Consider the following 26,681-nt stretch of genomic DNA (forward strand, 5'->3'; position numbering starts at 1 on the left):
TTGAGACTCTTATCTCCAATTAATCATCAGAAAAACCAGAAGTAGAGCTGTGACTCAAAGTGGTAGAGCACTAGCCTTGAGAAAAAGAGCTCAGGGACAGGACCCAGGCCCAGGCCCCGAGTTCAAGCCACATGTTCATACCACCATCACCAACAACAACTGGCTGGGCACCGGCGATTCATGCATGTACCCTAGCCAAATATTCCGGTTCAAAGGCAGCCAGGGTATGGAAGTCCATAAGACTCTTATCTCCAATAAATTACCAAAAAAGCCAGAAGTGAAGCTGTGGCTCAAGTGGCAAAATACTAGCCTTGAGCAAAAGCAGCTCAGGAGCAGTACCCAAGCACTGAGTTCAAACCCCAGGACTAGCATACACACACAAAAAAATTAAAATATGTCCTCTTCTCCACAATTCCCTCTGACTCAATTAAAAATTGGTAGGGATCAGAAACTCTGACTGCAGACAAGTATTACAAAGAATTCCAAAAAGAAATCCAATATAAATCACTCCTGTGTTGGGGAGGCCACTCCTCCTGCAGATTCATCAGACAGATTCCTCAAAATTTGATCCTCATCTCTGGCTTCTAGTCCAAGCTCTGTCCCCAAATCCAAATACCAACAGTAAATTTCTTCCAGTGTCCTACTTCAAAGTCAGATCAGAAAAGAAACTCTATCCCTAGCCCCATAGTTCCCCCACATCCTCAGTGTTCCCTAACCTTCTCATCTCTTATATATCTTTTCCAGTCTAAGATTATTTATGAAACTTCTGCAAAGCTTTACAAATCAAAAAGTCAGCCAAGCGCTGGTAGCTCCCGCCTATAATCCTACCTACTCAGGAGGCTGAGATCTGAGGATCACCGTTCAAAGCCAAACCTGGCAGGAAAGTCCATGAGACTCTCTTCCAATTAACCACCAGAAAATTAAAAGTGGAGCTATGGCTCAAAGTGGTAAAAGCTCCCAGTACCTGAGTTCAAGCCCTACAACTGACAAAAAAAAAAAAAAAAGAACTAAAAGATCAAAATCCATTTAACAAGTATACTTTTTACATACTTTAAATGTCAAAAATATTTCTAGGGCTGGGAAGGTGGCTCAGTGGTACAGTGCTTGCCTTGTATGCCTGAGGCCCTGGATTCGATTCCTCAGCACCACATAAGCAAAAAGAAAAAAGCTGGAAGTGGTGCTGTGGCTCAAATGGTAGAGTTCTAGCCTTGAGCTGAAGAGCTGAGGGACAGCGCCCAGGCCTAGAGTTCAAGCCCCACAACCGGACCCAAAAAAAAAAAAAAAAAATTCTAAAGAAGTACCATACTTTTGATCTTCATTTACTTTTAGGCATTATACATATTTAATAAAGAACTACTTCTGAAATCATTCAGAAGCTAACTAATAATGTAATCAAGGCAATTCTGGCCCCTTCCTGAGTCCACTCCATACTGTCAGAGTAACAGAGGTCCTTCTTTGTTCCTTGTAAAAAAAAAAAAAAAAGGAAAAGAAAAAGTCCTATCCTCTCTTCTTCACTTGGCTACCATAAGCTTCCTAAAAAAACAGACTCAATAACAGAACTATATTAGAAGGAATCTCAGGCCACATCAGGAAACATTGCATCAGGCTTATATGCAGGTTTCTATGATGATAAATCCCTTGTTTCCCAAGATCCTCACCTCTTACTATCATCCACACATAACTCTGGGCATCCCTAATTCAATCCTCCCACTTACTTCATCCAAGAAAGCTCATGAAATCTCCTCTTCCCTACTATATCCCTAACCATCTCCCCCTTCTCCTGGGCTCCTCCTAAAAACCAGCAGTTCCTTGAGAACAGTTTCCCTTACAGTTATCAGAGAAGGCTTTTGTCTTCTCTCTACATATCACTTGACCTAGATGATATATGTGGCCTCCCTGCTCCCACTACAATTTCCAGACCATTCTGGTCCTTACTATCTCACACATAAAAAGTTCTCTTTGTTCCTCATAGTATCTGTCTATACACCAACAACCTCCATCAACTAGAGTGGTATAGTGTGACCTTCACACACCCCAGGCGTTTTCCAAAGATTCCAGATTCTCTACTAACCAGTTCTGCCTTCATTCTTGATGATTTCAACATTTACCAGGATGATGCCTAACTTCCTCATCTCTAATGAGGCTGTCTGGCACCCTACTTCCAACATCCACACCCACAGCAAGGTATAAGACCTAGTCATTACTTCTCACCTCCAAAGTCTCAATTTCAAACAATTCGTTCTCCTGTTACTTGCCATTTCTTCTTTCTCCTGCTCATAAGCTGTTTATACCCAAATCCTAACAACAGTTAAACCCTACTGGCTTCTTGACTCTAAACACCCAACCACCTTACCGCTGTATATAAGGTCCCTAATGTCCTGTCTTTCTTTCTGACTTGGTTTCCTCTGATCTCTGTTCAATTATCCCTTTCATTGCCCCTCAACCTTCCTGTTCCTTTTCCTGTTCAACATATTTACTCAATAAAATCCTAGTCTTGCCAAGAGCTGGAGGCTTATGCCTATAATCCTAGATAGGCAGAACTGAGTAATACAATTTGAAGCCAGCTGGGGCAGGAAAGACCATGAGACTCTTATCTCTAATTAACCACCAAAAAGCCAGAAGTGGAGTTGTGACTCAAGTGGCAGAACACTAGCCTTGAGCAAAAAAGTTCAGGCCAGTTCAAGCCCTAGGATTGGCAAAAAAAAAAATTAATAATTTTAGTCTTAGTTTCAACCTTGATTCAAGTGAAATTATTTTGGGGGAGCCTAGCACATTGGCCTGTGTGAAATACAAATGATTTTTCCACTTATGTCATATAATAATAGACACTTTAAACTCGCCCACCCAATGAAGGTATCCAGGGATATCCAGCTTTGGTTGCTCCTGCCCTGAAGAGGTGCATACTCTCAATCCAATGGCCAATATTCAGCCCTCCTAGTGCCAAGAGCTGATATACATGTGCCCTGTGCCTAAACTCCACTAGCCTGACCCACAAGAAAGACTGGAGGCTAGAAGCCTGGCATTATACTTTGGAGGCATATTAGAGCGTAAATTACATATTCTTATCTGCTGTATATAAACTTGTCTTTTTACCTTCATTGATAGACTTGTTTCTTAAGTACATTATAACAATGCAGTACATACTAGTTATACTGTTAAAATTTGGAAAAGATTTATCTATAAAGGAAAAAGAAAGAGGATGGATACTTTGTGATGCATTGCAATGGGGTGGGGAGAAATAGACTAACAGTAGGTAGGTTCTTGTGGGAGGGGATTGAGCTGGTGAGGAAGATAAAGGAAGTTGAATACTGTCCAAAGAGATTATTTGCAACTATGAAAAATAGAACAAGGAAACCTGCTGGGAATTCTTTTTTGGAGGGAGGACAGGGAGTGTGTTAGAGGGGGTGAAGTTGATGGAATACAGCATAAATGTGTGGAGATCAAACAATAAAATCATCCCATAATATAAGCTTTAAAAACCCATAAAATATACATTCAAAACTTTATTATTGAGTTCATTTCCTTAGAAATTCTACATAGCATTGCAAAAAAGTGAGAACAGCCTAGAGCAGACACTGTTGGATCCACTCCAGCTCACCACCCCCTACAAATAGACCATTACTCTTCCTAACAGAGCCTTGTTTGTTCAGGGACTTTCCTCCACAGAGTGATGCCCCTGGAGGGGGGGGGGGGGGGTTCCTAGCCAGTTCTGAATACTAGGGGTGAGACCTGATGCAGCTGAGTCAATTATGGTGGCAGCATACATCTTGCCAGTAACTTATAAGGGCTCAATGCTGGAGAGTCCAAATAGGAGGAAGTCTGATGGAGGTATCTGTGAAATGATTCATGGTCCTTAAAGGGACTTAAGAAGATATGCCTGTGAATATTATTCTATCTGAGTGGCTCTGGGCATTTCGTCACATTAAAGATAATCCTGCAACACTAACAATGTAAAAGCAGAGGCAGAAAGAGCCTGCACTGTCAATATCACTGAGTTGCTAAATTAATCCAAGAGTTGTCTTGGTTTTAGACCTTGGTTTGGGGGGTTTGATTTTGATGTTTTGTTTTGTGTTGTGTTGGTCGTGGGGCTCAAACTCTGAGCTTAGGCACTATCCCTCAGCTCTTCAGCTCAAGGCGAGCGCTCTACCACTTGAGCCACAGAACCACTTCCAGTTTTCTAGTGGTTTGCTGAAGATAAGAGTCTCATGGACGTTCCTGCCCAGGCTGGCTTTGAACCCTGATCCTCAGATCTCAGCCTCCTGAGTAGCTAGGATTACAGGCGTGAGCCACTGGTGCCTGGCTTGATTTTGTTTTTTATTCCAAGAAGTTTTTTTGCCTTTGTTTTGAGATGGTCTTACTATATAGCTCAAGATGGCCTTGCCTCCAATTCAACATTCTCCTGCTGAGTACTAGAATTGGCCTGGGACCTCTTTTATAGGAGAAAAAAATCCTTACTGTTTGTTTATATTTTCGTTTTCTGTTACTTGCAACCAAAAAGAGTCTTATAGATAGCTGACATATATTTGAAAGCAGCAATAGTGTGCTGTCAAATTTAAAGGCTGTCAAATTTAAAGTGTGTGTCAACTGAAATGGTTGTAAAAATTATATTCATTCCACTTTATTTCCTAAGGTAAACAATTTTCATTTCTTTAAACTTATAAAGTAAACCAGATGTCAAAGCAAAATTGTTAGAAATAAGATATTAATATTTTGTTATCCAAGACTAACAGAAGTCTGTGTGTAAAAAACAATTGTGTATTAAGATATATTATATAGCTAGAGCTATTAAAAGTATGGCTATTTGTATTTAAAATATTCATGTCAAAAAATTCTTAAGTGGAAAGTTCAATAGATATCAAATTTGTTCAATAGATATCAAGTATCAATATGATATCAATACCAATACATATCATATACTATATATACCAATACATACCATATACACTAATGAAACAAGTTCAAATCAAATGTATTTATATATTTATATATATTAAGTATATTCACTTCATAGAAATCAAGTTATATCAGACTTTTTAAAGTCAAATGAACTATTGCTTTGCCTTTTCTTGATCTTGGGGCTAGCCTATACTACAGTCTGAACTACACACTAGGGAAAAGTCAAAGAATACCACTTAAACTCAGGGCCTAGGTGATGTTAGCTGTTTTTGCTCAAAGCTGGTACTCTACCACTTGAGCCACACCTCCACTTCTGGTTTTTGATGGTTAATTGGAGATAGTCTCACAGACATTCCTGCCAGGAATGGCTTTGAACCATGATCCTTTGACCTTAGCCTCCTAAACAGATAGGATTATAGGCATGAGACACTAGTGCCTGGCTCTTTTCCATTCTTAACATCTAAGGAAACACTAAGGAAACAAAAAAAGGAGTAGAGAAGCTGGGAGAGCCATCAAATAATGTTCTGTGTCAAATAATTATTATTCATGATAATAATAAAAGCTTACAAAGTAGCTTTGCAATAGTGACTCAATTAACCCTCCAGCAACAACAGGAAGCAGGTAGGATTTTTAATGCCTGTAGGAAGAATGGTCAGAAAGAAAGGGCGGCTCACCAGCAGGTCTGGTACCCACACAGTCAGGATCCCATATTGCTCAACTGATGATAGAGAAGGTATTGAGAAACATACCTGGAAATATGTTTTGTTTTAAAACAAGGAAAGAACGTAGGAGATGGTGTAAGTCACAAAATTAAATAGTTATTAAACTTAAAAGAAGGTCCAGAAGTTGGTTGACTTTAAAAGGCCATTAAAGCCAGATTCCAAGAGAATGACCTTTCTTTAGAGCAAATTAAAAAGAGGGCTTCCCTATGAAGTTACCTCAGCAAAGACTCAGTGCAGAGGTCTTCCATGAGGAGCTAATTTTTGCTTCCAGAAAATCATTCTTCCCTTACCAGTCAGCAGCCCAGACACTGTCACTCTACTACAAACAACTGACAATCTTTACCCTGTTTGCTAGGAGGAATTCCCAGGCACACAATAAACTGACAGTATGTAAGAGACTGAAACTCACAATCTGAAGAATGGTGGTAAAGAATTTATTATGAGGGGTTGGGAAGGTGGCTCAGTGGTAGAGTGCTTGCCTTGCATGCATGAGGCCCTGGGTTCGATTCCCCAGCACCACATAAGCAGAAAAAAAAAAAGCTGGAAGTGGTGCTGTGGCTCAAGTGGTAGAGTGCTAGCCTTGAGCTGAAGAGCTGAAGGACAGCGCCCAGGCCCAGAGTTCAGGCCCCACGGCCGGACCAAAAAAAAAATTTATTATGAATCTAATGGATTATGACAATAGCAAATTTAAGGATTTATGTAAGTCTTCTCTTACCAATAAACAAAAATATCCAAAAAATGTTATGTCAAAAATAATAGTGTCAGATCATGTATAATGTAGTTAGGTCTGTATGAGTGTGTAACTGTACATGGATGTATATGTATGAGAGCATGTTTGTATGTATGTATGTGCATATGATAGAGAACAGAAACAGCACAGCAAACACAGACCACAGGTTTATTTAAAAAAAAAACTAACAGTTATTAGAGGATTGCCAAATTTAAGAAGGTTTTCCAACTTTTTGAAAAAAATGTATTTGCTTTTGCATTTGAAAATTTCATATTAAATATATAATGATCAGAACAAGGAAAAAAATTAGCAATGCTCGATAGGAAATGTACTTACTACCTTACTCATGTAACTGTAACCCCTCTGTACACTAGTTTCACAATAAAAAGCATATTTAAAAATATATTTCTTGAGGAGGACTGTTCTAGAGAGTTTTGGAAAGAGATGTTTTACAAAGCCAGACTATACACAACAAAAGAAAAAAAAAAACTCAGCAGTAACAACTAATGAGACCAGGCCCAACTTTTCTCCAGGTCATACTTTTCAACTCTGAAGAAAAGTCAAAACCCAAATAATAAAGTAGTATTTTTATCAATTCTAAAATGCTCTAAAAATAATAAATAGATTTCCTGTTCAATATCTTAATTATATTTCTGTAATAGCACAGATATTGTAAATAATGCCTGTAGAGAGCTATTTAGATTATGTTGAGATATTTTTGTCTTTAGGAAAAGCTATGCTTCTCTAGACATTTTCTGAAAAGTATAAAAAAATAGAATATTGATCAAGAAGAAATTGCCTCTGTCCAGCTACTGAAGGTATGAGCAAATGCATGCCATCTTTGAAGGCAAAAGGGAGATTCACGTGCAGGACCTAGCCTTAGACCACGAGTCAACTTCTGATTGTCAACAACCAGAACAGTCTTTTTATTAACACACTATAATGCTAAAGATATGATCTATACTCAGAAATGATAGTTCTAGAGCACTATCATAAGATCCTCCTCTTATGTCTAACCTCCAGTTTGAATCACCATATTACCAAAGACAGGATCTTTGGTACAGAGACAGGAATGAGACTAAACCAAGTACATGGCAATACAGGAAAGGCTTGAGCAGAAAGGAGTCACTATTGACCAAAGAGGAGACTAGTCTTCTCTCCAAATAAAAGGAAAGGCAAGTTTTATTGATGTGCTGAGTTGGTCTAATGGACAGTCGCTATCTCTTCTTCAGAAAGGCTTTCCCTAACCATAGCATCTAGACAAAGGCACACAGACATACTCTTCTCAAGCTTCATTTTTCTTTTATCAATACCTGGAAATAATATTTGTTATTACATGTTGCCCATCTGCCTTAATAGAAGGAGAGTTCTGTTAAGTCTAAAGGACTTCAGGTGTTTGGGCTGCTATGTAGCTGAAACACCAAGAGGGTAGAAAGAAAGAAAACATATATTGTGATTTTTCACATGGAACAAACTCAGGGCCCAGAAATGTACTCTGTCCTCTTGTGATAGTTCCTAATTATCTCAATCACAGCCACCTATCCAAATAAGGCCTGTATACCAACAATAGTTAACATAAATCATGTATTTTCAACACAAAGATCTAGGTTCCCTCAAGGTCTCTTTCTAAGAAATACACAAAGCACAGCAAAACAGGGTCCTAATTGAATGGAGATCTAGAATAGAGCTAATCTGCAATGTTTACTGCCTTTTGTAATTGTTTATCTAGGTAAATTATTAACGTACTGTCCCCTCAACATTTCCCTATGTTCATTCTTTTTCACTCAGCATCAGGCAGATCTCTAATTTCCTGTCAACATCTGAGGTACTTTTTATTGTGTCTGCCCTTGCCTGTCACTACAGTTTGGGATAACAGCAAACCCATCTCTGTTTTGTTTGTTATACACTCTGTCCACTGTGTGGGTGGCAGCATATGCACTCTAAATTCCTTGTCCTATTGGCTGGCCACTTAGGGTTCCTACCCTGTCTTCTCATCATTGCTCCCTCATCACTGCTCCTCCAGTAAGGAGGAACACCGGCTGTGTTGCCCCATCTTTCCTCACGCCAGTGTATGCCATGGTTTCAATGACCACTCACTTTTCCAATATCATTGTTCTTTCTCTTTCCTCTTTTCTGCCATAAGTCATTGCTCCGTGTTGAGCCAAAGGATTTTAATAAAACCAAAGATACTTTGTAAAGAAAGCTCATAATCATAAAAAACCAGTCTTTGGTAAGTTAACCAAACAAGTCTATTCTTCATGCAGGAACCACAGTGATTCTTACAGATCTAAGGGTCAGTTCAGATCCTTCTGCTCTTCATACTCTCTGAGGCCCCTCCCCATCTTTTCTTACTTAGAGTAAGCTGTACCCCCCACCTAGATTTACCAAACCATGCTCCTTTTCCCTGCTCCCTCTCTTTTCTAACTCTATGGGCTTTGGTGAGATTCAGAGCTTATTTAAATAACTACAAGCCTTTGCACTTACTGTTCCCTCTGCTTGGAATACTATTTCCTAAAATAATCACAAAGCTGCTCCCTCATTTAACTTAGGTTTTAGTCTAAACTCCTCTTCTTCAGAAAGGCCTCCCCTAATACCAGCATCTTAACAAAGGCATATACATACTCTTGTCAAGTTTCATTCAATACATGGAAATAATATTTGTTATTTTATTGTCATCCATCTACCTTAATAGAAGAGAGTTCCACTAACCTGGAGCTTCATTTGCAAATAGCAGGTGCTCATAACTATTTGTAGAATTGTAGAATGAGTTTTAACAAATGAAGATAGTCTAACATAGGTAAACTTAAAAAGTGGCCAATTCTATTTGTTCAAAGGGCAATACTTCATCTCCCTCAAATTAATAAATAATCCTTAAATATCATCCACAGCCTTAAGTGAAATGCCATTTATGGATTCCTTAATGATCTAGGATAATTAGCACACACACACAAAGTCAATGAACTTCATTTTATGGTATAAACAGACACATAGAGAATAAAACCAGTGCTATATTATGTAGGAATAAGCTAGACTGCCTTCCAGAATTACTTTCTCAGAACCATAGGAACCAAAGTGAGACATTATCTCTACCAACAAGACAAGTGATCCAAACTAACTCATCTCCTTACCTGACTCCATCTCTCCAACCTCATGGTTAGCACATACGAGGCTATGATCCTGGTTAGCACATACGAGGCTATGATCCAGGTAAAGCCAATCAGAGAGATTCTCAGGACTGACTTGGGCCTGAGGGGAGGGACCATAATATTCCCATTACTTACTAACTGCAGAGTTGTGTCAGACAGGCAAAGTCTATACTTGGGTGAGTTGGCCTAAGAATAAAACGAAGTCATAAAACCCATAAGTAGAAAGGAGTATTTTTTTTTACCAAGCACAGAGGTAAGAAAACAGGAGATGAATGTGACTGAATTCCCTTAGACAATGCTTATAATTCTGTGGATGGCTATTGCTAATGTCAAATGTACCCTGAAATTGTTTAGTTAGCTGTGTTACTCAATCCCTTCTTTTGCTTAGTTTAAACTGGATTTTTGTTACTTGCAACCAAGAGTCCTGACTTGTACAAATACTCAAAATAGAGTCCTGACTTGTACAAATACTCAAAATATACTGGTAGTATATTTCATTTAATATAAATATTATTATAAATATTATACATAGTATTTATTTATTATAATAAAAATAATAAAAATAAAAAGCCCAGTCTGGTTATGAGGTAAGTACTCAATTATTAGAATTTTCTGTTGAGTGATGAAAATGCTCTGGAGGTAAAGGTGGTATAGTCCTACAGCAAGCAGTCAGTGCTCTAAGACCTACTGAAGTGTTCACTTTGTAATAAGTGTTCATTTTATAATTTTATGTTATATGAATTTTGCTTTGATAAAAATCCAAACAATATTTCAATGCATTTCTCAATAGAATATATTTGAATTTCATCAATTATAATTTCCTAGAAGATGGGCTGGGAAGGTGGCTCAGTGGTAGAGCACTTGCCTTGCATGCATGAGGCCCTGGGTTCGATTCCTCAGCACCACATAAGCAAAAAGAAAAAAGCCGGAAGTGGCACTGTGGCTCAAGTGGTAGAGCGCTAGCCTTGAGCTGAAGAGCTGAGGGACAGCGCCCAGGCCCAGAGTTCTGGCCCCACAACTGGACCCAAAAAAAAAAACAAAAAAAAATTTCCTAGAAGAGGAAGAAATGATAAATACATCTTAAAGATCACTGATAAATATCAACAAATTATTTTCCAGAAAGATTACAACAAATTACAGTCCTTATCAAATGTATATCAGAAAGCTTTTATAGTACACAGAAAGAAAAAAAAGCAAGAAATAAAAGCAATAGCAGCTTTGCTAATATCATGGGACAAATATTATACATATTAAATTTCTATATCTTAAATTGTTAGTGAAAATAATATTTAAAACATGAGTCTTGCCATTTCTTCATTTATGGCTTTGTATATACATATATTTTGAACATTACATAATATTTCTTGTTAATATGCAAGATTATTTTTAATGTACCGAGGATGTAACTACTTCTCCTCTTACAAGTTTCAAGAATTTTCTAGTTCATTATTTGCTTTCTATTTCATTTAAAAGTGACATGTCTTGTCAGGTGCAGGTGGTTCATGCCTATAATAGTAGCTACTCAGGAGGCTAAGAGGATCACAGTTCAAAGTTAACCCAGGCAGAAAGAAAAGTCCATGAGATTCTCCAATAAACCAGCAAAAAACTGGAAGTGAAGCTGTGATCCAAGTGGTAGAGCACCAGCCTTGAGCAAAAAAGCTAAGGCACAGAATCGACATCCTAAGTTCAAGCCTCAGTAGTAGTGCACATGTGTGTGCATACACAGGCACATACACACACAAAGCCCAAGGACACTAACTTCAAATTAGAGTTACAAAATGCTATGGGAAGTCTGAGGAAAGATGACTTCAGGATAAGAGCATGTAGAAGATGTCTATGTTCTATGTCTGTTCTATGTCCTAGAAGAATTTTACAGAGCTGGGTAGATAATACTTGTAGGAAAACAGAAGGTGTCTTAAGTTTAGGCTGAGAAGTAGATACTGAGAACTAAACATATAAGAGATTTTCCAGGGAGAAACATCTGAGAAAGTTAAAGGGGAAATGAACTGGAGAATGCAATAAGAGGTTGCAGATTACAAATACAGCTCTGACTTCTGTGAAAGAAAAAAAAAAAAAAAAAAAAGGTTGAGTAGGAAGAGTCTCAGACTTCACCACAGTTCTGAGATAATGTTGGCAACGCTGAAGTCCTCAACCCAGGTGCCCATCAGAGGAATCTGGATTTCACAGAAATATGCAGCATTAATTTTCCCACTGTGCTCAATAATAGGCTGGGAATAGTCCAAGGGAAGCTCAACTTTGGCTCAAAACTGGTGGATTCAGAATGCATCAGCCAGGCTGTCAATCACGCTGCACACAGTATAAGTGGGATCAGTGCATTCTCAGAGCTACAGTCGACACAAGCAATGCCTTGAAAACATGGTTAACAACCAACAACTATCTGCTAGCACTTAAAGTCAAACATAAGGCAGTATCCATGGAATCCTAAACTGCATCAAAAAGGGATTTTTAAAAATTTAAACCACTATAATAGTGAAATGAAAGCATGTATATACTGTTAGAGATTACAAGTACTTTCAAGGTAGTGTTCAATATCTCCCATATCTGGTTCCAGCTTCTAAAACAATATAAAAGACACAAAAGTGCTATAAAACATCTCTTCTAAAACTCAAAGCTAAAACTCTGAACTGAGAATTCCAAATTATCTCAGACACAAGCTCTACTAAGAATCTAAGATAAGTTTTTTAAAAGATATAATTTCTTGAAGTTCCTCTTTTAATTCCATCAAATTCTCAGTTGTTTGGTTTTGCTGTTAGATTTGCATCCTCTTGCCTAAAAAATAAAAAACTAATTGAACTGACAAAACTGACAAAAGGAGGCTAGAACTTGCACTGTAGACCACCTAAAATACATTCACAAACAGATATTTAATAAATGCTTTTAAGATTAATAAGAACTCATTTCTTAAGGTAGCACTTTTAACTAACTTGAGAATATGATATTTTACCCCACAAGTATAGTGTCACATGAACATAAGCTATTAATACTATAGTTATGTCTTGGTGGAGTTAAATCATATGTAAGGCAAAGTTCAGAAAATCAAAATGACCCTTAAACACCAGATTCACAGCCAGCAAGCAGGAATATCTCAGAGGGCATAAAGGAGTCCCACCTCATACCCACCAAGGGGGACATGGACAATGAGTGGTAGGGCAGGAGATGTGACATCTGCTGTATTTAAACTATCCTCATTCTATAAAGAATTCTCCCCCTCTAACTAAATGTATTTATGAAATCACTCCCAAAAAGAACAGGGGAAAAAAGTCCTTACAGATAACAGTATTTCCTTTCTTAAGGGGGACATATGGCACAAAAGAAAGAGCAAGACATACCAAGATCCTATCACCATGCGAGTGAAAATTCTGGCTCGATACATGAGTTCATCTCTTACCTTTACGCCTTCACAAAGAGAACAAAATCATGACATGAGAGCTCTCTTCACATGTCTGTCATCCATCACCCCTATTCTTGCTTTCTTCAAGTGATTCGGAGGAAGAGGTGTCCCTCTCATCAAGCTTACCACCCTGCCCTCCACTTTAAACCTACTGCAGATCATACCTTTCCTCCATTATTACACCCCATTATGTGTTTTCAATGTTGTTCTTTTTCATTTGTTCCTATTTTACAATTCAAATCTCTAGTTCTTAAAAATATAAAAATTCTATCTACACACACATACACACGAACTAGAATCTCTCTTTTCCTAGCACATTAATTTGATACTCTCTCAGTTGCAAGACTTAATCTAGCTAAGGAAAAAGCAAGTTACCAGTTCCTGTAACATCCAGTAACTGGCACAGGGAGAGCTGAACCCCTCCATTCACTCAGGGTCTGTGCTTCTCCCTCACGTCCCATCTCTCTACTCTCTATTTCTCTTCTGCATCCTTTGATTGTGGGATTCAATTTGATGTAGGTATCTCCAAATAATCACCAGCATACATCTTCAAGAGCTTACAATCCACTAAGATGGAAACTCCCTCTCTACCAGCTTCTAAGACTGGGACTCCCAGACCCTACACCAGAGGAAGGCAACTGCTCTGACTCTTTCTCTACATAAAATTCTTCACCAGATTTCCATTGTCTACTTGTATCACAGGGTAAAAGCCACTGTACACTTAAATCCAGGGTGCCTCACACAATTACCTTGGCACAAGCTCTTCTCCCTGATGTACTCTCATCCCCAACTTGACAACTTGGCAAAGTCCCTTTTCCATTGTTCAAATCCAACCTCAGACCTGACCTTCCGAAATCTTCTGGAGAGGTGGCTACTGCTCCTCCTTTGCACCTATGACCACCTCTAGTTACACCCATTCCACCATGCAGCTTAAGCCCTCTGGCAAGTCCCATTGTTTACATACCTGTTTCTCTTTCTAAGTCCTAAATATTGGGCTTATGCTTTATTAATCTGAATACATACACACACACACACACACACACTTACACACAATGTACAAAAAAATAGTGACTGAATTATTTTTAATCCAAGGACAAAATAGTTGGTTACTACATTTTCATAATAATTATCCTTTGTGTACTTGGACTTGAACTCAAAGCCTAGAAGTTGCCCTTCAGCTTTTTCTCATGGTTGACACTCTACTACTTGAGCCACAGCTCTACTTCCAGCTTTCTGCTGGTTAATTAGATGTAAGTGCTTTGTTTGCTTGGGCTGGCCTTGAACCACAACTCTCAGATCTCATCTTCCTGGTTGTATGTGTAAACCATTAGCACCCAGCCATATTAATTATTCTTAATTTTCAGAACAGCAATTCTATTATTCTTTTTAGAATAATTTCAAAGTTTAAGTGGAATCAGTTGCTACTTTTAAAGTCAACTTAAAAAAATGTCAACTTCTGTTATGCCAGGTGCCAGTGGCTCATGCCTGTAATCCTAGCTACTCAGGAGACTAAGATCTGAGGATCACGATTCAAAGCCAGCCCAGGCAGGAAAGTTCATGAGACTCTTTTCTTTCTTTCTTTCTTTGTTTCTTTTTGTCCATCGTGGGGCTGAACTCTGGGCCTGAGTACTGTCCTTCAGCTCTTCAGCTCAAGGCTATCGCTCTACCACTTGAGCCACAGCACCACTTCTGAGAGGTTTGAGATAAGGGTTTCATGGACTTTCCTGCTTGGGCTGGCTTTGAACCCGAGATCCTCAGATCTCAGCCTCCTGAGTAGCTAGGATTACAGCCCTTTACCACTTGAGCCACCAGCACCTGGCAGTGAGACTCTTATCTCCAATAAACCACTAGAAAACTGGAAGTGGCACTGTGGCTCAAGTGATAGAGGGCTCTCCTTGAGCTGCAGACCTGAGGGACAGCGCCCAGGCCCAGAGTTCAAGCCCCATGACTGACAAAGAAAAAAAGAGAAAAAAATGTCAACTTTCCTATAGTTTTGTCTGATACTCAGTTTAGAGACCAACAATTAGTACCACAAACAGTATTTATGCTTGTCCACAAATAAGGTATTTACAAACAAAATTAAACATTCTGGACTTATTAATTCTGGACCTTCCTTCTCAGAACAAAAGGTAAAAACGTGTTGTTGTTTTTTTCCAGTTATTGCAAACAAAATTTCTGAGCTCAGGCATATATCATAGATTCACCTTTTTCACATCTAGACAAACGTAAGCCCCAGAAGCAGGAACTGTGTATTTGTATGAGACATGTATCAGAAGTTCATTTTACATCTAGGAATTTACAAACTATCAGTTACTGGTGAAAAATCTAACAATGGGAGCATTTTAACAAAATCTCTTCGGTTCAAACAGTGTCAATTAACTGTGATCATACTAGGACTGCATGAAGAACCTGAAATAATATCTACCAGCTTTGTTTTGGAAGTAAAATGCCTATGAGGCATTAATGCCTATGCAAATATCTTACCACCTACCTGCTAGACCTGCCATGGGCATAGAGAGGTCAATGAATACTAAAACACAAAAGCAGTCTTTTTATCTCCTTACAGGCTCACATCAAATATCATCTTCCCAAGTAGTCTTCCTTGGAAGATAATAGACAAACCAGAAAAAAAGCTACAAACATCACAGCAACATTTTGGGGAGACATGTAAAAACAATGGTCTTTATTTATATGTTAACACTCATTCTGATGGGTAAATATATGTTTTGTTGAGTAAATATTCCTTTGAATCAGATAACTAACAGAAGCACAGCACTGGCTTCATAAACACATGGATGCCAGCTCTGCCACTTACAGGCTAGGAGCTAGAAGACAAAGTTATTGCATCTCAGTTTCCTCTATAGGTTGAAAGCAGGAATACTACCTTCATCAGGGTAATGAGAAGAGTCAAATGAGATCATGGTAATAAACAACCATATCATAGCCTTCTATCCTCTCATTACAGGATCTTCTTCCCAGACACTGTATTCGGATCTTACCTCTTCTCAATATGTAGAACACCAAACTTACCACCCCAATCACTAGCCATAATTCCTTCCCAATTTCTCTAGCTCTAATATACTCTCATTAACTCTCATTATCCAAAATACCTGCCACGAGATATCAATTATATAAAGGTCTTTTTTTTGCTAGGCAAGGTACAGTGAAAATGGTAGTCTCAACCCTTGGTGATGCCAGGGCCAATGGAGCAACAGACGAAAGCAATGTGGATCAAACCATAAACATGCTTTAAGCCCAGCGATATAACTGGCACACCTATTTCAAGGAAAAAACACAATATATAGAAAAGGCTGTTTCCCAAGACGATTATAGAGGTATGACTTATATCAGAGGAAGAAAAAAGAAAAACAGAAGGAAGGGGAAATAAAAGAGGGGGGAATGGGAGGAAAGCAGAGGGGAGGCATTATGGCACATCTGTGATTCTTCCTGATAAGCTCAGAAGGTGGAGAGGGGAGGATCAAAAGCTCAAGGTCAGCCTATGCTACACAGCAAAACTGTATTAGAAAGGGAAACAAAGGAGAAGAAAACAAAAAGGCAAATTATTTTGGCAAATGTTTGTAGTTAAAAGCAAGATGAACAGGTCAGATATGGTAGCTCACACTTGTAGCCTCCTAGCTGCTTCAGAATTAACAACTGGGAGTATTTCAATTCAATCATCCTGAGCAAAAAGTTCACAAGAACCCATCTAACCAATAAAAACACTGGAGGTGATGCCACACACCTGTCATCCCAACTACACAGGAAGCCAGTGCCAAACCAGGCAAAAATGTGAGAGCCTATCTGAAAAATAAAGCAAAAAAGGATGAGGTGGGGAGAGGCTCACTTGGCAAAGCACCAGTCTAGCAAGCACTGAGTTCTAACCTTAGTAATGCCAAAAGAGAAAGAGAGAGCAAAGTGTAAAAAAAATACTACTAATGAACTAAGTTTAAAGGAGAACATTACTTGAAATTATAAGTGAACTATTTAAAGCAATAGAAGCACCAGAGGAAATAACTTTAAATGTTATATTTTTGCTCTGTCAATAGAGCATTTGTAAGAAACTGTTTTCTCTCTGGTTCCAAATCTGAAGTCTAAATCTTTTATTTGACTAGACTGTCACAGCCTCTAATCTCAAATCTCTTCTTCACACTTACCATTCCTGGGTCTATTTCTGCAGCCCTGGCTTTCATTACCACACCTACAGAGACTCACTAGATCTATTGCTCAGATCTCTAGAACCCACTCCTTCTCTTCATTCACTGACAGCATCTTATTTCAGGCAATCCATCATCTGTACGTTCTATTACTTCCATAATCCCCTCAATGAACCCCCTGCCTTCAGTTCTACCCCTCCCACACTGTCCAACCTGGCCCTGTTGGAAAAGATGATTCTTGGGTCTTATCCACCGGCCTACTAAAAAGTTCCACACCTTCAAGATAGATGCTAAACTACCAACTGAGGCAAACAAACCTATTTACAATCTGGACCCCCTTCTCCTCCCCATCAACCTCCTGTACCCCTAACATTTGCACACTTTTGACACTAGCCTTTGAACATTGTTAATGTCTTCGGAGTAATGCTCCTCTGTGGCCAACGCTACCCCCTCATCATTCCCACACAGAATAAAAGGGAGCATCATGCTGGTGTCCTTACTCCCACATCACTATATTTCTACCTCTTCTTCCATCTTCCTTGGATTGGTTGGAACGCCCCCTTCTATTTCCCCAAATACTGATCCCACTCTGTCCAATGTGTGGTCACTAGCCACATCTGGCTACTGAATACTTGAGATGTGGCTAGTAAGTATGGATATATATACTATAAGCATAGAGAATATAAATACACATTGTAGGGCTGGGAATGTGGCTTAGTGGTAAGAGTGCTTGCCTAGCACGCTTGAAGGCCTGGGTTTGATTCCTCAATACCACATAAACAGAAAAGGCCAGAAGTGGTGCTGTGACTCAAGTGGTAAAATGCTAACCTTAAGCAAAAGAGCAAAAGCTCAGGGACAGTGCCCAGGCCCTCAGTTCAAGCCCCAGGACTGGCAAAAATAAAATAAATTAAAAATAAATATACATGTAATATAAAGAAATATACAGTCTATATATACACTGATTTCAGATACATTATGGAAATTTAAAATATTAATATTGAATATTATCTATTAATACAATATATATACCTGATGCATAAGGTTAAATAAAATATATTAAAATTCCACCTGTTTCTTTTTATTAATTGTGGTTCCTAAAAAAAAAATTACACATGTGGCTCACATTACTTTTTATTTTGGTTTTTTGAGACAAGGGTTCACTATATAGTCCAGACCACCCTGGAAATTTACATCTTCCTGTCTCAGTCTCCTGAGTGCTAGGTTTACAGGCATGCACCATCATGCTCTGCTCACATTACATTTCTACTGGAGTCTAGTCTAAACATTCTTCAGGCCCTAGCATGAATTAAAGCACCTTTAAGATGCTGTTTCTATGTCATTTTTTTTTGTCTTCTGAAATCCTACAAAATCTAACACATAATCAACTGTGCATTTATATTAAATATCATGCTTATTATTGTTTTACATTGACCCTTTCTATCATATTAATATTATTTTGAGGTTCATATTAGGTACCCAACTTTCAATTGGACATGGAATCTTGGATGGAGCAATATAATGATACATAGAAATGTTTTTTGTTTATTTTGCTTTGTTTACTCATCTACTTTCCCCAAACTCAGTTCTTCATTCTTCCTCTAATTCAGTTAATAAACATTATCAAATTTAGTTCATAGTTGATACCTTGTAAGGCTTGCATTGCTTCTCTTTTTTCTTCTTGAAAATAAAGTTTAAAATATCAGGCCAAGCTGGGCACTGGTGTCACTAATCCTAGCTACTCAGGAGGCTGAGGTTTGAGGATCATGCTTCTAAGCCAGCCCAGGCAGGAAAGCTTAAGAGTAACCAATTAACCACCAGAAAACCAGAAGTGGCACTGCAGCTCAATGTGGTAAAGGGCTAGCCTGGAACAGGAGGGGGAAAAAACCCTCAGGGACAGCACCCAGGCCCTGAGTTCAAGCCTTGTGACTGACCAAAAAGAAAGAAAGAAAGAAAGAAAACAGGCCAATCTACAATATTTATTCAGGTCAAAGCATGTCTGGAGCCATTATCATAATACTAAGACATTATTCTACACACACTCTACAACTGTTTCTCAGAAATTTGTATGGAATACAACCTACTTTTAATAAAGAAAAAATAAATCCATTGCTATTATCAAAAATAGGAAAGGTGGGGAAAATACTTGTTGTATCCTATTAATGGTGGAAGAAAGGCAATGCAAGAGGGAGCTGTTAAATGACTCCTCCGAGCTGAAGTCACTTACACATCATACTCAACCCATACCATACCATACCATACCATATCATATTCAATTAAGAGGGTAAAGGAATGGGGTTCCAAGGCAGAGTAAGTAACTAGCCCAAGTTCATAAAGCTGCAAATGGCAGAGACAGGCTACAAACTCAGGTAAGTTGTAATACTCTTACATGTGGGAAAAAATAACCTCTTTATTATCACTTGAAGATAAAATACGTAAAAATCAAGTGTTACATAAAATATATACATTAAAATACAATAGTGATTACTACTAATTTCCCTCAGTTTCCTTGATTTTGTTTAATTCCTATGTCTCACTTCAAAAGCCCTTTGTTTTCTCAGCAAACTTTATTCTTAAATAGGCAGTGCCCAAAAGTTTACATTAAACTTTATGAATAAAAGTCCTCAGACAAATTGTACAAAAAGTCTAGTCCCTACAGATAAAGATCAAAGAAGTAAACAAAGAAATCTTGGCCATTACAACTGCATCAACAACAACAAAATACACCTAAGGAAATCCAAACAACTTCTTCACCTTACAAATCTGAGGTCATAATATGCTCAATGAAATAAGAAGTGTGCTTTATATATATGCACCTTAGAGGAACTATAATTATATGACCTTGAAAATTATCTACTTTCTCACAATGGTAGCCATGGACTGAGTATCTCCATGAAACCAGTCTGATCTAGATTTAATTGATTCTGTCTTTATAAAATGTAGCCAACTTATATTTGTAGACTTGGACAGAACAAAGGTTTAAATTCTCTAGCACAAAAAGTCCCAAAGTATCAAATGTTTTAAAAATACTGCTCAACTTTCCTTTATCAAAAATGTCCCTACAGAAGGTGTTAATCAGTCACTACCAAGAACCCAGTCACAAAGCAACCTGTGTGCAAGTGTTATTTACTACAGGAAGAGGAAAGTTCAACTCAACCACAAACACCACATTTTGTTTTCAAAAGTCTTGAAACTAATCCCTGTAACAGTAACTGATTTACATTTCATTCCAAACTGAACAAGAAAGTTTTATCTCCAGGAATCTGAGATGGGTAATTTCACTTGGGTGCTGTGTTCTTAGTGTTTTTTTGTTTGTTTGTTTGTGTTAGATTTGGAGATTTTTTTTTTTGGTTGATTGGTTTGATGTTGCCTGTTTTTTTTCCCTTAATTTGGTTTGTTTGGTGTTTTTCCCCCTTAAATAAGAGTGGCTCACAGATTACAATTATTAATAATTAGCAACTTTTAATCCCATGAATAAGATATTTTAAACTCTCATATATAAAATCAATATACTATATTTTCTCAAGGGATAGCCACATTAAAATTAAGTGATTTAGCAAGGTGCTGGTGGCTCATACTGTAATCCTAACTACTCAGGAGGCTGAGATCTAAGGATCTCGGTTCAAAGCTAGCCCAGGCAGGAAAGTCCATAAGACTTTTATCTCCAATTAACCAAGGATCAAGGAATGGAGAAACAGCCTTCAGAAGAAAAAACTAAGGGACAGCACCAGTAAGTATATCCCATCTGCCCCCCCCCCCAAAAAAAGAAAAGAAACATAGGTGACTTTTTCTTGGCCTCAAAATGCATATAGATAAGTCTGTCCATAGACAGATTATCAATCCAAACAAAAGTTAAGAGGGGGAAAGATAAAGTGATAAAAAAGGAATAAGAGAGAGGCAAGGAGATGGAAGGGGAGAGGAAAGGAGAGGAGGAGAGGGGAAGGAAAAAAGGAGGGCAAGTTAGGGGAAGAGGAGGGAAGATCACTAGCAACAGACAACTAGAGGCCTGTGGGTACTTCAGACCAAAGAGGAGTGGGTGAGCTTCACCACAGGTCAATTCCAGACCCACCTGTGTTCAAGCAGAACCTCCACCCAGAAGGTCATAAAAACAAAAGACAACATGGAACCATGGTTGTCATCCTGCAAAGAGCTTCTCTGACCCCCAAGAAAAACCCCCTCCCTCCAAACAGGCAGAGGAGCTCCCTTCACACCAAGATTTTATATATACATATATATGTGTGTGTGTACATATATATATACGTGTATGTATATATATGTGATAAATATATAATATATAGTAAATATATAATAAATACATATATTTTTTAATTAAAGAAAGAAAAGCCAAAAACAAATTAATACTTAAATTTTCAAAGGGGGCATAGGAAGACTGCTTGACAGCTAAATTTGGAGAATCAGTCTATTTAGGGGGTTTGTATTCAAAAGTCAAAATTTTAAATAGGAGAGAATGAGAGAGATGAGAGTTCAATTTCAGCTCAAGTTGACAGCACTTAGGGCTCTCAGATCTACCTAAGGTATCAGCCTCAAATATTAAAATGTTAAAACGTGGGGCTGTGACAGTTCACGGTGTGTGTGTGCGGGGGGGGGGGGGGGGGGTGCATGCGTGGTAGTGTGTGTGTGTGTGTGTGTGTGTGTGTGTGTGTGTGGTGTGCGCGCGCACGCTCGAGTGTGCCTGCCACTTGGGCTCGGTGTATTTGCCGGGGAGGACAGGGGCTAGTCGGGGTCACCGCTGTGCCTAGCCTCGAGGTTACCAGGCGGACACACACCCAGAGTTAAGTTTACACTCGGGCACCGCGGCACAGTGCCGGAGGCCAGGCTGCAGCTTTCCCGGAACAATGCCCCGGGGGTCCCCACAGCCGGGACTGAGGGGAGGTCGGAGCCCACCCCATGCCCCGCCCCGGCACCCCCACCCGGTCACCGCGCCCCACCCGCTCCGGGGTCTCGGGGCCGGTCACTGACGAGCGCCCCCCTCCCGCCGCGCCCCCGGCAGGTGTCCCCGATTCCGGGGCGCGCGCCTCACCCAGCAGCGCCCGCAGGTGCTTCAGGCGGGTCAGCACGTCTTTCTTAGGGTCCAGCACCTTCTGGGTGGACTTTTTCACGTCCCCGTGGCTCCTTCGGGAGAACATCCCGCCGCGAGAAGCCCGAGCCCCGCCGGCGGGGCAGGAGGCGCTGACGGCAGCACGAGAGTCACCACATAAGGTCTGGACCCGCGCGAGTCGTGCTGGCCGCTCGCCGCCCCGCTCCCGGCAGCCGCCACCGCCGCCGCCGCCGCCGCCTCAGCAGTGACTCCAGGAAGGAGGGGCGGGCCAAGCCCGGCAAAGGGGCGGAGCCAGGAAGACGGCGTCGACGCGGAACCGACGGCCCCGCCCCGCGGGAGATAAAGGCCGGCCCCCACCTCCCTCCTCGCTCCCCACCGGGAACGGTGCCGCGCACAGGGTCAGACCCACCTCACCTGACACCAGCCGGTCTGTTCGTCCCTAACGGAGACGCGCGTAGAGTCGGAGCCGCGAATCACAAAGAAGCTTGACTCAGATGTATTCTGGACTACAAGTCCCGGGATGCACTATGAAAGCTGCCCTCCAATCAAGTTCGCGAGTCTTTGTCACGCAAAGAGTAGGTAGGGGGAGCTATGAGCACGTGGTCCCGCCCCGCCGTAAGCTGCAAACGCTCCTGGGAAATGAAGTCCGGTGTTGCGCCCTCCTTTCCAGGATCTGGACATACTGTGTCCTAAGCCTATTGCCCTACCTTCACCTTGGGGACCCAACCCATTTCCCTCTGGTGTAAAAGGAACACAAACAAAAACAAAAAACTCTGTAAAAAAAAATTGCAAGCCGTTTAAAATGCAAAGTATTTCTAGGTTTAGCTTATGGATTCATAATTAGGGAGCAAGTAGGTGCCAAAATTGTGATTCCAATTTCACACTAAAATAGCTCAGTTTTGCAGAAGAGAAGACCCCGATGAGGAGTCCAGCCAGTTCCCTAGGTTCCTGGGACCTAATTGCACTTGAGGGACAGAGAACGCTACCTCGGAGGGCACCTCAAGCTCTCGCTTTGTAGGAAGGGTACATTCTATGTGCTTTGCAAGACCACAAAGCCTCCAGTAGCAGAACCAGAAATAGAACCCGAGGGACCTAACTCTCGGATAGGTGCCTGTTCCCTGGAACAACACTTCGAGATGGAAGATGGACAGCTTTTCTATAAGAAAAACATAATATTATATTTATTTATTTCCTTTGTCGGTTGTGGGGCCTGAACTCTGGGCCTGGGTGCTGTCCCTCAGCTCCTCAGCTCAAGGCTAGTGCTCTATCACTTGAGTCACAGCGCCACTTCCGACTTTTTCTGCCTATGTGGTGCTGAGGAATCGAACCCTCGATCTCATGTATGCAAGCCACCTTCCCAGCCCCGTAATATTATTTTTTAGCATATGAGATCCCAAAACTTTTTACATCATTTCAAATTTTTCATCAAGTGGCTGGTTAGAATCACGTGTTCTTCCTCCAAATTGAGACAACCCAGCTGTTGTTGTTTTGTTTTGTTTTGTTTTACTTCTAGTTGAACCATAACTTGAGGGAAGTGCCAGGAATTTACCATGTACCCTCATCACTGAGGACAACATCTGGATTCTACAAGTACTCAAGTAAACTCAGAGTAAAAATCAAAAATAGTTCTAATAGCCAGTACCAAATATGTCTCACAGTTGTTAGAAGTTGTGTTTTTAGAGTTGTCAAAACAGCATACTCATACAATGGAATATTATTCTTCAATATAAAGGAACCGAGACAACTGATAGATTCCAGCAATAGGAATGAACCTCACAGACCAAAAGATGTAATCCCCATACTTAGGATAATGATAAAGCTGCCCTATATAGTGATTCCCCAGATAACATCATAGATCAAGGCCACAAACTCTCCGAAAGTGTATTTATGGATTTTTCTTAGAGGTTTTTTGTTTATTTTGTGTGTTTTGTTGTTTTTGGTGTGTGTGTGTGTGTGTGTGTATACATGTGTATGTTCCAGTACTGGGGCTTGAAACCAGGGCCTGAGTGCTGTCCCTTAGCTTTTTCATTCAAGGCTGACACTCTACCATTGGAGCTACACACTGAGTTCCAGATTTTTGGTGATTAATTGACAATAAGAGTCTCATGGATTTTCCTGCTTGGGCTGGCTTCAAACCCTGATTCTCAGATCTCAGCCTCCTGAGTAGCTAAGATTATAGATAAGAGCCACTGGCACCTGGCAAAGGTCAGAGTCTGTTACTGTAGTTTATCATGTACTCTATTACAGTTAGTAGGTTGTGCATTCCCCCATTCCTTTGAAAGAGGATAACTTTCTATACACTGACTGAAAAAAACACATCTTAGACAATTCAAAATTTTTATTCCAAAATAGTCATTTATTATCATCAAACATTTATTGAGCATCTGCAATGAGATAATATACCTCTAAATCAATGGGTTAAATGATGTATAAAATGTAGCCTTGTAGTCTCCAAAGCTTTAGTTGAGGAAGCTGAGCAACTAGACAAGTGAAGAAAAAATGACATTCAGGTATCAAATGACACTCAGGTATATATATATATATATATATATATGGTAGGAGTATAAAATGACACAACTCCTATAGAGGAAAATTTGTAAAAGCATATTATTTGTCCTTTGCCTTTTTCTTCTATGCTATATCTCCACAAATATGAAACCACATGTGGAAGTTCAGTTTTCTCAGAATTTTTTGTAGTAGCCAATCTAGTGGGCTAAATAGGGCTCCCTACCTTCGAAGAAATACATCTTTATCTTCATCCCCAAGAAAATGTGGTGGAGACTTTATTTGGCCAAAATGGTCTTTGAATACGCAATCAAGTACAGAATCTTAAGATAAATCATCCTGGATTAGCTGGGTGCACCTTAAATCTAATAGTAAATGTCCTTGCAGGAAACAGAAAGGAGAAAACATAGGAGCAAAGAGGAAAGACCAAGGCAGAGTTTGCAATGATGTAGCTACAAACCAAGAGACCACCAAAAACTATTAGAGAAGAAAAGACTTTTTTCAAAAGATGATTCATAAGGCTGGGAATGTGGCTTAGTGGTACAGTGCTTGCCAAGCATGCATGAGGCCCTGGGTTCAGTTCCTTGATACCCCATAAATGAAATAAATAAATAATTAATTTTTAAAAACAATTTTGAAAAAAGATGAGCCCAAGGAGCCTTCCAAAGAAACCCTGCTGTCATTTTGATTTTAGACTTCTGAATTCCAGAAGTGGAAGTAAATAAATTTCTTTTGTTTTAGACTCCAGGTTGTGATCAAGTTTGATAGTGCCTGATTGTCTAAAAGTATATAATTGGAATGTGATACATATTTATACTTCTGGTGTTTCTTTTAGGCCCAAGACCAGGACTTGAACTTGGTACCTGATGCTTTTATTCATTGGCTATTGCTCTACCAACTGAGCCATGCCACCAACCCCATATTTAAACTTCTAAACTTCTGGTTGAGGGTCATCTGCAACAGCATATTCCTATAATCACAGTTAATCAATCAGGAGGCACAGCGGATTGCTGTTAAAAGCCAGGTAACACACAAGACCCTATCTAAAAAATAGCTAAAAGCAAAAATTTGAGGCTTTTAGTTTAATCCTCAGCACTGCAAATAATACCATTTTAACACCCAGGTCCTTATTTCAAGCCCCAGTACTGGCACCAAAAAAAGTTTATTTATTTGCTTATTTTTTAACAGAAACATTTGATAATTTTTAAACCAACATTAATAGCTGGGCACTAGTGGCTCACACTTGTAATCCTAATGACTCAGAAGACTGAGATCTGAGGATTGAGGTTAAAAACAAGACCAGGCAGAAAAATCCAAGATACTCGATACTCTTATCTCAAATTTGTCTACAAAAAGATGAAAGTGGAGGTGTTATAGAATGCCAGTCTTGAGCAAAAAAGCTAAGCAAAAGCAAGGGCTCTGAGTTCAAGCCCCCAGTTGAAGTCACAACGATCCCCTAGGTGAGATGAAAAGATAGATGGAAAGTGGGGCAGGACTCACTTACTTAACATCTTTTCCCAGTTAAGAATAATGAAAAAAAGCCATTAGAACAGGATGTGGATTTCAAGATTCTAACCAAGGAAGACTGCAGGGCTTTATTATTGTTTCCTTAATTACATGCCAGAAAATCATCCAGCTTTCCTAACAACAATTTAGATCAGGTTGTTCAGAATGGCAATGAAATGGATACTGGTGGCTCACTTGAAATCCTAGCTACTCAGAAGACTTTAATCCAAGGTTCCAAAGCTAGCCCAGGCAGAAAAGTCCATAAAATGCTTATCTCTAATTAACCAGACAGAGCTGGAAGTGTAGTTGTGGTTCAAGTGGTAGAGTGCCAGTTCTGAGTGAAAAAAGCTAAGGAGCAGTGCTCATGTCCTAAGTTTAAGCCCTCCCACCCCCAAACCCTAAACCCCCAAAACAAAATGGCAATGACCATAAAAAGTAGGTCCAAAGAATACAGAATACGTAGAAATTTACTCACTAGTTCTAGTTACCTGAAATCAGATTGTAGACTTTTTTGTTTTCTGTATACATTTATATGTATATACACATGTATATAT

The 26,681-nt window shown here is 39.6% G+C and overlaps 1 protein-coding gene across 2 annotated transcripts in view; it reads right to left on the reverse strand.

Annotated features, from left to right (window-relative positions):
• Ralgapa2 (Ral GTPase activating protein catalytic subunit alpha 2) overlaps nt 1-22,344 on the reverse strand; it is a 307,510-nt gene extending 285,166 nt beyond the window's left edge. For both annotated transcript variants that reach the window (XM_042666417.1, XM_042666416.1), the window contains exon 1: nt 22,099-22,344. In XM_042666417.1, coding sequence (XP_042522351.1) covers nt 22,099-22,204 — 106 coding nt within the window. In that variant the 5' untranslated portion in view covers nt 22,205-22,344. The remainder of the gene's footprint in view (nt 1-22,098) is intronic.
• Between the last annotated feature and the right edge of the window lie 4,337 nt (nt 22,345-26,681).

This window comes from Dipodomys spectabilis, unplaced genomic scaffold (assembly GCF_019054845.1).
Source record: "Dipodomys spectabilis isolate Male_0828 unplaced genomic scaffold, ASM1905484v1 ptg000365l, whole genome shotgun sequence".
In the NCBI taxonomy this organism is placed as follows: domain Eukaryota; kingdom Metazoa; phylum Chordata; class Mammalia; order Rodentia; family Heteromyidae; genus Dipodomys; species Dipodomys spectabilis.